Below are 13,445 nucleotides of genomic sequence, written 5' to 3'. Positions count from 1 at the left end.
TGGTTTGAGGTTAAACTTCCCTAGGCTCTCTGCATCTCAAGTGTGCCGGTGGCAAACTACCTCATTCAAGGCACATGGCCGTTGAGTATCCAGGAGAACGCAGGAGAGCCACATGTTCCCTGGGCATGCTTACGGAGCAGTTTTGGGCCAAGAGGAAAAAATGGAGCGCCTACGGAAGGGAAAGATGCTCCATGCACCCTCAGACATGCACTCAGGATGCTGAGAGCTCGATGATCCTCTTCCATACCAACATGTAGGCCAAAATAGAATGCCTTTCATCCTCCATCACACTCTTAAAACACCATCGGCAAAAACACAGAGAAAGTATCACACATTAACTGACCTTAAATCAATGTCAAAGAAACAAGAAGTTGATGCATAAAGAAATACAATTCACAAAAGAAAATGTGCAACGTTTTATAAGCTGTATACATTTCAACAAAAAAAGTTGGGGGCACAGATTTAGATATTTCGAGTTTTGAAAATATTTATTACAAGAAGATTCCCTTTCCCATATTAAAAGGAAAGCATATTACTGGAAATATTCAGAGGATGGAAACTAGGTTAAACCAATTCCCAAGTCCTCATCAAATAAAGTTATCAATAAAGGAAAAGATAGTTTGGAACTTAAAATTAGGGAGGCCTATACACAATTTAGATGGGGAAAGAGAAAAACAGAACAAAGTGAGAATGATCGTTTACACCTTACAGTCTTTAATTAAGCACATAAAACTGTACTATTTAATATATTTCTCCATGAACTTTTTGTGAAATTCAGATCGCAGTGTATCATTTACAAATCTTTTGTCTTTCTTCTGATCATCTACACCTTTTGCACAGTTCTTGAAAACAACATCATCATCCCACCTAAAGAGGAAAAAGAAAACAGAATGTCTTCTATGTCTGTATCAGGAGACAAGAACAAGTGAACTGCAAAGCTTGGTTATTACCCAGAAAGATGCTGAACATGTACATCACCTAATACAGCAATTACACCCAAAAGAATAAAGTAATTCTTACTAGGTTGTAACCCTGCTTTATTACAGCAGGAAGGGTAATTCCTATCTAACACAAACATTCTCATTATTTCCCCTGTATAGGAACTTTGAGTTAAAAAGCAGGAATACATTGGCTTAATTACATAAATATTTAATGTTTTCAGGTCTAAAACAAAGAGGCAGCACCCTGATTAGCATAGATAGTTCTAGATAATAACTTAGTATAGTTTAGATTACACAGTTTTATGGATTTTATCCTCTTTCATCAGTTACCACTAGTAATCATCCACTGTAGTATTAGCATTTATGGCAACAAAAAGGAGAAGAAACTGGGGTATAACCAGTAAGGCTCCCAGACTTGCCCCGATCTACAATTCAGTCCTAGGGGAAAGAATGTGCTGGGTGACCGCTCGTAGGAGGGACAGAGCATAAGTGTGCAAATGGATTCCTCCAGTAGCTTTCTCCCTTACGTGGATCTTTGTATCTTTACTATGTTAGTCACAAGTACAACTCTACATGGAGTCCTCTGCGTCCTGCTAGTTTCTGAATATGATCCTGGGGGCTCTTCATACATACATCTACAATGTAAGCTCTGTAGGGCCAAGAGCTCAATGTACTATTCCATCCCTAGTGCTTAGGACAGTATCTGCCACAGAGCTGGTTATCATAAATATCTACTGAAAGTAAGTACATTTTCTTTCATTCTGCTTCTTCCATTATTCTCGTATCTGCTGGAGAATTATTATCAATAAAAAGGGGTTTTTTAGAGGCTTTATATAATAGTTTGGCATAAAATGCACAATCTGCAATATACATCCAACTGGGTTGTGTAAAGTACCTTCTTTTAACTTTGAAGTTGGCCTGTGGCTGGGATGGACCAGTGAGATTAAGGAGAGGGTTTCCACTCAAAATGTTTTCCATACGTATTCTTTCTTCTTCAGCTTTCTGTTCTTGTTCCTGTCAATGACAGAGGAGGACTCATTTACTTACATTAATTCTGGGGTCAATCTTCTTTCATAACTCAAATTTTAAAAGATTGTTAGGATTTTATGATGGAGAAGGAATAAGCATCAAGGTAGGTTGTTTATTGTTTTGTTTTTTAAGATATAAGAAATACCAGAAAAGTTTCACTTACCAAAATAATTTGGCCTTATAATAAATAGTTCATGCTTGTCTACATTCATTAGTCTGACTCTGAAATTCTATGAATGCCTATTTAAATGTTTTCTTTCTTGAAGTACATCCAAAATTAATTGCTTATTTTAAGAGTCCATCAATAATACATTCTAGTCATTTAAGGGTATGTTAAACATCAAAGAAACACATTTAGCAAAGCTATTACTTTGATTTTTAAAGATGGGCTATATAGAACTATGATTAAAAATAATTTTATTTTGAATTATTAACAGTGTAAATTTGCACTTCCAGGACTAGTGATAAGTTATTATTAGCCCATAAGTAGCTAAAACTATCATGTAAAATATTATATTCAGTTAACATGCATTTCTACTAATCTACCCCACGTTTATCCATTTTGTTCTTATGATTTGTTACTAACTTTCCATTTTCATACCTCTCATCCTTCATCAGTTATGAGCTTGTCTTTCTTTACTTTTAATTTAGCATTAATTTCTTTAAACTCAAATCAGCCTCAGTTTCATTCTTAGAATTAGAAACATAAAATGCCTACAATTCTTAGCCATAGCAACTGCTAGATCTACCTGTTCATGCTCTCTTAAACCAAAAATAAATCCCACTTTATTGTATTTTAGGAAGGGGAAAACTGATGACTTAATAGATCAAGGAAAAAGAGACCTTCAATTTATTTTTTTTTAAAGATTTTATTTATTTGAGAGAGAGAGCATGTGTGCAAAGCAGCAGGGAGAGGGAGAAGCAGGCTTCTCGCTGAGCCAGGAGCCTGACATGGGGCTTGATCCCAGGACTCTAGCCTCATGACTGGAGTTGAAGGTAGATACTTACCTGACTGAGCCACCCATGCATCCCCAGGGACTTCCAATTTAAAACGAACCTAACAGGGGCATCTGGGTAGCTAAGTTGGTTAAGCATCTGACTCTTGATTTCAGCTCAGGTCATGATCTCAGGGCAGTGAAATCTAGCCCTGCATCAGGCCCCACCCTCAGAGGGAAATCTGCTTGGGATTCTCTCCATCCCCTGCTCACACACACACTCTCTCAAATAAGTAAATCTTAAAGAAAAAAAACAAAGCCTAAGAAAGTTCAAAATTTTCCATACAGGTTAATGATGTTTCATTTTAATATCCAAATGTGAACAACAGATTTCATTTTTAAGAGGCCAAATGACTGGAAAGTGAGAAGATGCAATAATCAGGGAAATAAACAGGTAAATTCCTTTAGGTCACTACTCAGACCTTAAGCAAACAAAATCAGGCACATGTGTTCCATCACAGATTAAGAACAGATAGCTTTCTAAAAACAATGTATTTTTTTGCAAATTATATTGATATTGAAAGTGAAAAGACATTTCTCTGAGATTCTAAAAAAATAAGAGCTCAAACATACAACGTATCCATCTTATAATAATGTATGTGATATAATAAAGTTCTGGCCATTTTATATTTGGAATATTACTTCCTTTAGAGTCCTGGCTGGCTGCCACATAAACCACTGGGAAAAAAAGGTGCCAACTCTTTCCATATTCAAGTCCCAGAAACATTATGGTTCACAAACACAGGCTATAATCAGCTTGCAGATGAAATCCAAACCACCCCATTGTTGTTAACAAAATTTTAGTGGAACACAGTAAACTCATTCATTTCTGCATTGTCTATAGTTGCTTCCACACTTCAGTGAGCAGAACTAAAGAACCACACTAGAGATTGCATGGTCTGCAAGCTAGAAATATCCTGAAATATTTACCATCTGGCCCCCTTTACAGAAAGCTTCCTAGCCCCTGACACAGGCTAATTGGTTTGAAAATGTTATATTGGGACACTTCAAAAATCAGCCGCTAGAAAACCAGCCAGGGAAACAGAAACCAAAGTAAAACTGTCCTTCAACCCCTAGGAACACCAATATATTTTTGTACAAAGAGAGTAGAGGAATCTTACAAAATTCCAAGACCTTCTGTCTAAAATATTTATCCTTTTTAAGGGTCAACCAAATGCACCTATATTTCTTGTCTCTATGTATCCAGAGCTGTTAGGCAAGTCAAAAGAATATGGAATACAACTGCCCTCTAGTGGTGGGCAAGTAATATCTACTATCAGGAAAGTTCTTATAATTCTTTGATTTTTAAAAATTAAATATGACAATTATAAGCTATTATGGGAATCACGCTATCCAATGCCAAACTTTGATGGAAATTGTATTTAAAATATTCTTCTTGGGCAGCCTGGGTGGCTCAGCGGTTTGGCGCCGGGTCAGCCCAGGGTGTGATCCTGGAGACCTAGGATGGAGTCCCGCATCGGGCTCTCTGCGTGGAGCCTGCTTCTCCCTCTGCCTGTGTTTCTGCCTCTCTCTCTGTTTCTCTCATGAATGGACAAATAAATTCTTTGAAAAATAAATAAATAAAATATTCTTCCAATTTGAATTCCAGCAATCTTCTACTTCTCTGGATTCCTCACATGAACCCATGTCAGTCTTTCCCCCCTCTTTAAACAGAGTAATTCTTGGTTCAAATGAAAATTTACACAGAAGCTCATAAAAAAAAAGCTGAGCTGTTCTGTTTGAAAGTGGAGACAGACATCTCCATCTAAGTATCTCATAATGTGTCAAATTCAACACGTTCCAGAGCTCATCATCTCTTTTCTCTCCACCTAAACATGTGCATCCTTCTGCCATCCCCTGTATTAGTTAATGTCAACAACATCTACCCAGGAACTGAGGGTCATCTTTGTTGCCATAGCTAACCAGTCACTTTATCTGGTCAATTTTACCTCCTTGACAACTCTCTCAGCATCTATTTACTTCTCTCAATTCCAATTCTATTATGCAAAATTATCTTAATTGCATATGAGGATTATTGGAACAGCTTCCTCAATCAGTTTTCCCAATCCTCTATACTTCTGCCAGGGTTATCCTTCTAAAATGCATAGCCAAGTAGATGACTATTAAATTTATTATTTATATTTTTCTATGTTACTGAAATATTTCATAATAAAAAAATAAAATGCATATCAAATCTTGTCTCCTGCTAAAATCAACTAGCTCTTCATGGCCTTCAAGACAGAGTCCAGGGGCACCTCGGTGGCTCAGGGGCTGTCTACCTTCCACTCAGGTCGTGATCTTGGGGTCCTGGGATCGAGTCTTGTATCAGGCTTCCTGCAGGGAGCCTGCTTCTCCCTCTACCTATGTCTCTGCCTCTCTCATGAATAAATAAATATCTTAAAAAAAAAAAGAAAAAAGAATAAGACAAAGTCCAAACCCCTTTAGCATTGGCTAATGAACCTCTACTTTTCTGACCTGCTCTTGCTCACCTTTTCATCTCTTATTGTTACTACTATGGCAAATTCATCTGAAGTTTAAAGGTATATACTGTGAATTCTATGTAATCCTTGTAACTCTTTATGAGACAGACATTTTTTTCTTCCATTATATACATGGAGAGACTATGGAGACCCAGAGAAGTTAGGTAAATTGCCCTAGGTTATATAAAATCTATTGACAGACTGCATCAACAAATGCCTGGAAAGAAGGCTGGAAGCAGGAGACAAAGGGATAAAGATGGCTTCATTCTATCCATGGGTTCTTTGTAGACCATGATTGTATCGTATTCATCTTTAATTCTTCTGCCACTTAGTGGACAATGACTAAATGTCTGTTGAAAAAATGAACAAGTGAATGAAAAAAAAATTGATGAGTATCATGAGGCATGCCTGAACTATTTGGAGAGAATTTCTAACATAACAAGGAAAGTTAGGATGTCGCAAAAATAATCGGGTTTCTAGATCTATAGGTGCTTTAATATTTACACATGGCAAGGATGACTTCTAACATGATAGTATTGCTTAAACTAAAGAATATTCCTAGTTTAGTATAGATGAGAAGATGCACATTTTAATATTTTGCTTTTACCTTCCTGGCCTGCTCTTCAGCTCTTTCTTTTTTAATTTTTTCTAGTTCTGCAAGAAGAGCTGCAGTGTCATCATCATCACTCTCCTCTTCAAAATCTTCATCCTCGTCTTCCTCCTAAAAAAGAATGACAGTCCATGAGAAACTGTACGTTATTCTTTATTTTTCCCATAAAAATTACTTATCAAATCTTTGGGGCAGGATTAATTTTCCTATTGAGAAAGATAAGTGCACCTAAATATGATTAAAATCAATAATCAACCAAAACATAAAATGAAACCCCACAAACAAGTTTACATAACACTTACTAAAATGTCCCTGATATGCTTGAGAGATTGTAACAGCAAAAAGTGTAACAAAGTATCCTTCAAATTTACATTGTCAAAAGGGAATTTACATATGAAAATATTGTAAAATCAGACAAGGAATACTTTACACTGATACACACAATACATATGTACACATTGTCACCCCAAGAGTCAAATAGTTTTACTAGCTTAAAACAACTTTTAAGCTAGAAGGATAATCAAAAGTACAAAAAAATTGTGCTACACTCTCAGAATAATTTCAAACAGGGATCCCTGGGTGGCGCGCCTGCGGTTTAGCGCCTGCCTTTGGCCCAGGGCGAGATCCTGGAGACCCGGGATCGAATCCCACATCGGGCTCCTGGTGCATGGAGCCTGCTTCTCCCTCTGCCTATGTTTCTGCCTCTCTCTCTCTCCCTATCATAAATAAATTAAAAAAAAAAAAAGAATAATTTCAAACAAATGATTTTTTTTTTAATTTCATTTATTTATTCATGAGAGATACAGAGAGAGAGAGAGAGGCAGAGACACAGGCAGAGGGAGAAGCAGGCTCCATGCAGGGAGCCCGACGTGGGACTCAATCCCGGGTCTCCAGGACCATGACCTGGGCTGAAGCCGGCGCTAAACCGCTGAGCCACCCCGGCTGCCCCAAATGATTATTAAATCCCATTTAATATTAGGTTCTCTTTATTTAATTACTGAGTTCATTATTTAACTCAATCTGTCAACTACGGAATTAATTGCTGATATGTGTATTTAATTAGATGTGACCATGCTCCACATCACTTGCCATCAGGGAAATACGAATCAAAACCACAATGAGATACCACCTCACACCAGTGAGAATGGGGAAAATTAACAAGGCAGGAAACAACAAATGTTGGAGAGGATGTAGAGAAAGGGGAACCCTCTTGCACTGTTGGTGGGAATGTGAGCTGGTGCAGCCACTCTGGAAAACTGTGTGGAGGTTCCTCAAAGAGTTAAGAATAGATCTGCCCTACAACCCAGCAATTGCACTGCTGGGGATTTACCCCAAAGATACAGATGCAGTGAAACGCCGGGACACCTGCACCCCGATGTTTCTAGCAGCAATGGCCACGATAGCCAAACTGTGGAAGGAGCCTCGGTGTCCATTGAAAGATGAACGGATAAGAAGATGTGGTCTATGTATACAATGGACTATTCCTCAGCCAATAGAAACGACAAATGCCCACCATTTGCTTCGACATGGATGGAACTGGAGGGTATTATGCTGAGTGAAATAAGTCAATCGGAGGAGAAACATTATATGGTCTCATTCATTTGGGGAATATAAAAAATAGTGAAAGGGAATAAAGGGGAGGGGAGAGGAAATGGGTGGGAAACATCAGAAAGGGAGACAGAACATGAGGGACTCCTAATTCTGGGAAACGAACAAGGGGTGGTGGAAAGGGAGGTGGGCGGGGGGTGGGGGTGACTGGGTGACAGGCACTGAGGGGGGCACTTAATGGGATGAGCACTGGGTGTTATTCTGTATGTTGGCAAATTGAACACCAATAAAAAATAAATTAAAAAAAATAATTAGATGTGACCCATGAAAGGCCACTCATGTTTTTCGACTGTATGCACAAAACTGCAAGTTGATTATAGACTTAGGGCCACTGAATTTTAATTGAATGTTAACTGAAGCACTAATCCTAAAAACGCTTTCACCTAGATCATGTCCCTTTCTAAAAAAAAGCCAATGGCTATTCAGCCATTAAGTTGAATAGCACATCTAGAGGGGGCACCTTTGGTACCTACTGTGGAAAGGCCTCTGAGTTCAATTATTGGGGTTCTACTACTGATAGAGACCCTAGAATGAAGAATGCCCTATGGAGGTATAGAACATGGTCAACCTCCAGGGCTTAGTATGGAGAATTATTTTTGGGGGAAGCTTATCCTTTTAATAGACTACTTTCTTTTTTGGTTTTCCAAAAATCAAACTTGCTCTGAAAGTTTAATTACTATTGTAATACTACTTTTTTGTTTAAAAAATCAACCATAAAGCTTAACATTGAAGTCAGGACTACATTTGAGTAACAGTAAGTAAAAACAAATATAGGCCACTTCTTAAAGCCAAAAAGTAAAACAAGCATTTCAGAAAGCATAATAAATGAATTACTATGTGGAAATCAATGGAGGAAATAAAACATACATCTGTTAGAGGATCATCTGCATCAAGGTTGGCAGCAGGAATCTGGTCTAACCGAGGCTTCTTTGACACCGACGAGGAGGTTGTATGTTCTGGGGAAAACAAACATCATTTAGCTTACTAAAATAAACACTGTGTTTCTTTTAACACTTTACGGATCTGTGGGCATAATGAGCTTAGATTATAAGTATCAAGATAGCATGGACAGGGACCACAGTGCCTGGCATGTGCCCTTGGTCACATGCCATTTGTTGAACGAATTAATGAAAGTATTGATTTTAATATGGGAACTGTAGTCTCTCTCAGGGAATTTAGGGAATACTTTACATATGTTGAAAATACAAAAAAGACATTATAACTTATGCCCCTAGATGCCTTCCAAAACCCAGTGACAAAAACAGGAGACCCTCACATAGAGAAAACACGAAGCCTTAAAAAGTCTCGTTGCTGTAAACAGTCAAAACCTTTAGGAGTGCCTACGTGGCTCAGTCTGTAGAGCATCTGACTGTTGATTTTGGCTCAGATCATGATCTTGGGGTCCTGGGATTGAGGCCCACCTGCTTGAGATTATCTCTCCCTCTGCCCTTCCCCCTGCTCATGCACATGTGCTCTCTCTCAAATAAATCTTAAGACAAAAACCTTTACGTAAACTGAAACAAGAACTGCCAGATATCCCCAGATCATCCTGTTCCTTCTGCTAAGGAAGCACAAAGAGATGGAACTGGAGTCAACTCTAATCTAATCACTTAAGAAAGTGTTACCAATCTTAAAGCAAACAATACTTTATATTGTTTACGCCAACATTTTAAAGCAAGCAAACAAAAAATATTAATCAGCTCCAATTAGCCATGAAAGAAAAACCATTGTCAACATAATTTCATGATGACAAATATCTGGGGGCAGTGTTGGTACCTCTTGTTGGACGGTCTCTGTTTTTTTCTCTTGCAGCAGCTCTCTCTCTCTCTTCCAGCTCCCTCCTGAAGTCACGGTTGCGAACCTCTTCAGGGGCATCCTGAGTAGTTTGTCTAAAGCAGAAACAATTTGGTGAAAATATTACTAAAAAGATACATGGCTGTAGCAGGGGAAGACAGTTCGCAAAAAGCCACTTTGTCCTCAAGTTCAAGGAACTAAATGAGATCATTACCCTAATCTGAAGGTCACTAACAGGCATTCTTGTAATGTTTCCAACGTTTCAGAAAGCCCAAACTGAGTCACATATTTTCCCATAAGGCTGGGGAGTAATTAAAATGTCTTTACTTTTTGTTAGTACATCAATTCAGGGCTCATTAGTCTGACACTTTTCACCTCACACTGAGTAGTGCTGATAGTGGATGGGCCCTGAGGTCACTGCTATTGAGCCATCTACATACGGAAATTCCCAATTAATAGGGATTTCTGCATAAGTAGTACATGGTAGTGTTTTAATAATCAGAGCACAGTTTTAATGTTAAACACTCTATTGCATTCTATCCCTATGAAAATAGGTTAGTGATATACCCCAAACACGCTAGAATCTCATGAGCATGCCATTTAACAGATTTAGTCTTGTCTTCTGAACAAGAAAATAAAAAGTCTTCATTACCTATATTTTATCTTTGTATGAGAAGGTAGGTCTCTACTTGAATACTGCTTTGAGAGTTGGCTCAAATCACCTTCTCCTTTTCCTCTCCCACCTCTTGCAGGTTCAAAAGTTGGCCTAGCTGCTGTTGTCATCTTTTATGCTTTAAAGAAAAACTGTATCAAGTTATTTCCAATATGATATATTCTCATTTCATAAGATATTAATAATATTCATCCTTGTGAAATAATTTCCAGAATTCATTCTCCAAAATTAATAATCTCAAACAAAAGTTCTCAAGAAAACACATAATGAAGCTCAGGGTATATAAGGAATATAGCTTCTTAGGCAACTCTTATTTAGGGCAAAAAATTCTCTCATGAAGATGGGAGTTGGTGTTCCTGTTCTCCTTCTGTATCTGGGGCCCTGGGCAAGTCATCCAGCTCCAAGTTCTGAGGAATGGGCAATGTCCCCCACAGGGTTATTATTAGAATTGAAATGTCAAAAAAAAAAAAAAAAAAGGAATTGAAATGTCAAAGCCTTGCAAAATTTAGTACTGCCAACACTGAGTTTTAAAAATTCTCAGCTTTATGGGCAGCCCAGGTGGCTCAGTGGTTTAGTGCCGCCTTCCGCCCAGGGCCTGATCCATGGAGCCTGCTTCTCCCTCTGCCTGTCTGCCTCTGTGTCTCTCTCTCTCTGTCATGAATAAATAAATAAAATCTTAAAAAAAAAATTCTCAGCTTAACCCTAGTCCACCAGATGCCCTAAGGTTTGCACTTAACCTCATACAACAGAAAACAGGCTACTAACTACAAAACCAGGTTGTTTTAAAATCACCGACAAGGTTACGGAGTGTCCTGGAGTAAAGTAGGCTAAACTTTAAGGACAGTTACACGGGCAGGATTCTCCAACAACCTTTTGTCGGTCCAACTTTCTTCTATAGCAACGATTAGAATACAAAGCAGATTTTTGTAGGTGACGATGCTCATGAAAGGAAAGTCACCACCAAAGGATTCCGATAAACAAAACTCGGGGACCCCTTCCGTTACTTCTGGCTTGGGGCTGCCAAGAGGGGTGCCTAGCAGACGTGGCTACTCAAGTCCCGTCGAGCGTCCGAAAAGCCAGGTGCGGGGAACCGGGGTGGGGGAGGCGGGCACTGAGTGTACGTCCCTCGATTTTTTAAAAAGGGAAAAGGGATCTGCGCCGAGAGAGCCCGGGTTTCCTGCCGCTGGGGGCGCCGCCGCCGCCCGCACACTCCCGGATTTCGGTCACTCCCGCCTCCCGGGGGCTGGCCTTCGGGCTGTTACCAGAGGCTCGCTGGCTCTTCACCCCGAGGCCCGACTCGCAGGGGGTTCGGGGGAGGAAGGGGTGTGGACCCCGCTACCGCCGCCCGCCTACTGCCTTCACGCTGCGCGCTCCGCGGCCGCCGCCCGCCCCCGCCCCCGCCCCCGCCGCGGCCCCTGCGCCCACGCCCGGCCCGCTACCGCCGACTCCGGCCGCTGCCGGCCTTCCCCGCCCCACCCGCGCGGGACGGACAACCTGCTACCCTCCCGCGGCACACGTCGACCAAGGTCTAACGCGACAGCCTCCGCAAGTCACACAGACACCATGACGACTCTCACCTCCCAGCAGCCTCCGCGCCCAGGACCGGGCCCGAGCCCCACGACCCGGAAGCAAACCCCGGCTCTTCAGCCGCACTTCCGAGGCCGAGGCGGAGACCAATCGGCAGCAGGCGGGGTGGAGGTCGGCGTGATGACGGCGGGGGGCGGGGCCGAAACGGCCCAGGGGGCGGGCGTTTGAAATCCGTGCTTTCGAGTAGACCCGAAACATCGTTTTATACCTTCAAGAGCCAATTACTTAATGTCTCTCGCGTCCTTCCCTTCCCCGACCCCCTCCCAGCCTCCTTCGTTCCGCCGCTGCGTGGACGGAAAGCCCCGGGTAGCGGACCGCGAGTCCCCGGCTAGCGGGAGGGAGCGTAGAGAAGGATTACACCCAAGTGTTTAAAGCCAACGGCTCCGGCTTCCTCTCTCCTGAGCTAGACCCAGCCAGCCTAGAGTGGGCTGCGGAAAAACTAGTGTTTTCATTTAATTGGATATGAAGAAAGAACAAATATGTACGGGGGCAACCACGATCTTTATAAAGGTACCATTCCTGCAAAAATACTAGTCTTCAAGGCAAAGGTTGTATTCGTATTGTTTGTTAACATTTCCATTTTTTTTTAAAAAAGCCTGAGTTCTAGCGGGAGGGGAGATGTCACTATTAGAGATTCACTTATTAGCCCGATGATGAGCGTTTGGAACGCTGGGCCCAACTGCCAGGAGCGCGAGATGCAGTTCCTGGAAGATGGCTACTCGGGCGTTGGGGGAACTTTTAATGAGACAACGAACGCCAGTCGTCCGTTCTCCCTTTTCCAAAAAGCACTGGGAGCAGGGAGCTCGTTTGTTTAGTCCATCTTGGTATCTCATCACATGGTCTTTGGCCACAGTAGATGCTCAATAAATATTAGACAGATGAAAATTCAGCATCTCCAACTTGGTGTCAAATATAAACAGCTCATAAAATCGAGCATTAAAAAGCTTTATTTCCAGAACTCTTCCTTTGAAACCTGTAAATTCTTTTAAAAAGTAGAAGCAGCCCCTTCCTTTCTGAAGGTCAAGATAAAAAATTTTTCTCTTAGGGATGGTGTTTCTCCCCTAGTTTTGTACGTCTCAGTAAAGGACACTGCCAGGTACCACTTATTAAACCAAAACCTCAAGGCTCCTGATTAAATCCCTTTTACTTGACTCCTCACATATAGTTTATTTCCAAGACTTGTCCATTTTACTTTTAAAGTATGATACCCAAAATTTCATTCCCCTGCCACTACCCTAGTTCAAGCCACTGGGATTTTTCACCTGCATTATAATTGCTCCCTAATGGACCTTCCTGCTTCCACTCTGGCCCTACATACGGTTAATTTTGCAGATAGCAGTGAGAGTGATCTTTGAAAGTTATGGATCAGGTAGTGTTACTCTTCTGCCTAAAAACCCCACTGCACTTAGAATAAAGGTCAAATTCTTTAATGTGACCTGAGAACCCAAGGGGTCTGGTTCCCGCCTATCTGCCTGACTTCACTTTTAATCAGACGTTCTTTTACATATTGAACTCCAGCCACAGCCAACAGGGCATTTCTGTTTCACAAAGGATAAGATTTCCTTTGCACTGGGTTTTCTCTTGCCTGTGCCTCAAGATAACCGTGTTAACCTCCTTCAAGCCTCAGCTCAAATGTCACTGCATCAGTGAGGCTTTCCCTGACATCTTCATTTTCTTCCCCACACCCCCAACATTCAAATACCATCGTGTCGCCCTCCTTTATTTATT

General features: G+C 40.9%; 2 protein-coding genes across 9 annotated transcripts in view; one reads left to right on the top strand and one right to left on the bottom strand.

Moving 5' to 3' along the window:
- Positions 1–398: 398 nt before the first annotated feature.
- On the bottom strand, positions 399–11,838 carry CWC15 (CWC15 spliceosome associated protein homolog). Of its 5 annotated transcripts, XR_005375475.1 has the most exons (8): positions 11,625–11,760; positions 10,110–10,248; positions 9,440–9,552; positions 8,531–8,619; positions 6,053–6,166; positions 5,663–5,795; positions 1,837–1,955; positions 399–867 (listed from the first exon to the last, which is right to left on the bottom strand). XR_005375475.1 is itself a non-coding variant. In XM_038568276.1 (7 exons), the coding sequence occupies exons 2-7, from the start codon at positions 10,238–10,240 to the stop codon at positions 738–740; spliced, it is 696 nt and encodes a 231-aa protein (XP_038424204.1). In that variant the 5' UTR covers positions 10,241–10,248; positions 11,708–11,838; the 3' UTR covers positions 404–737. The 5 variants fall into 5 exon arrangements, 4 of the variants coding, with proteins under 4 accessions (XP_038424204.1, XP_038424203.1, XP_038424205.1 ...); XM_038568276.1 differs by lacking the exon at positions 5,663–5,795 and having other exon boundaries at positions 404–867; positions 11,708–11,838; XM_038568275.1 differs by lacking the exon at positions 5,663–5,795 and having other exon boundaries at positions 404–867; positions 11,625–11,759.
- Positions 11,801–13,445, top strand: part of LOC485121 (lysine-specific demethylase 4D) — a 35,033-nt gene continuing 33,388 nt past the window's right edge. For 3 of the 4 annotated variants that reach the window (XM_038568274.1, XM_038568271.1, XM_038568272.1), the window contains exon 1: positions 11,835–12,227. The gene's annotated coding sequence lies outside the window, so the exon portion shown is untranslated. The other variant, XM_038568273.1, reaches the window with a different exon arrangement.

This window comes from Canis lupus, chromosome 21, assembly GCF_011100685.1.
Source record: "Canis lupus familiaris isolate Mischka breed German Shepherd chromosome 21, alternate assembly UU_Cfam_GSD_1.0, whole genome shotgun sequence".
In the NCBI taxonomy this organism is placed as follows: domain Eukaryota; kingdom Metazoa; phylum Chordata; class Mammalia; order Carnivora; family Canidae; genus Canis; species Canis lupus.
This window is presented reverse-complemented; position numbering and strand designations above follow the sequence as displayed.

Bases quoted from the DNA above. Each gene is read 5' to 3' on its own strand.
- CWC15 (XM_038568276.1), bottom strand. From the start codon at position 10,240: ATGACAACAGCAGCTAGGCCAACTTTTGAACCTGCAAGAGGTGGGAGA. The intron at 9,553-10,109 runs GTAATGAAGACT...TTTCTGCTTTAG, and splicing joins CATACAAAGATAAAATATAG to ACAAACTACTCAGGATGCCC. The intron at 8,620-9,439 runs GTACCAACACTG...TGTTTTCCCCAG, and splicing joins CAGAGACCGTCCAACAAGAG to AACATACAACCTCCTCGTCG.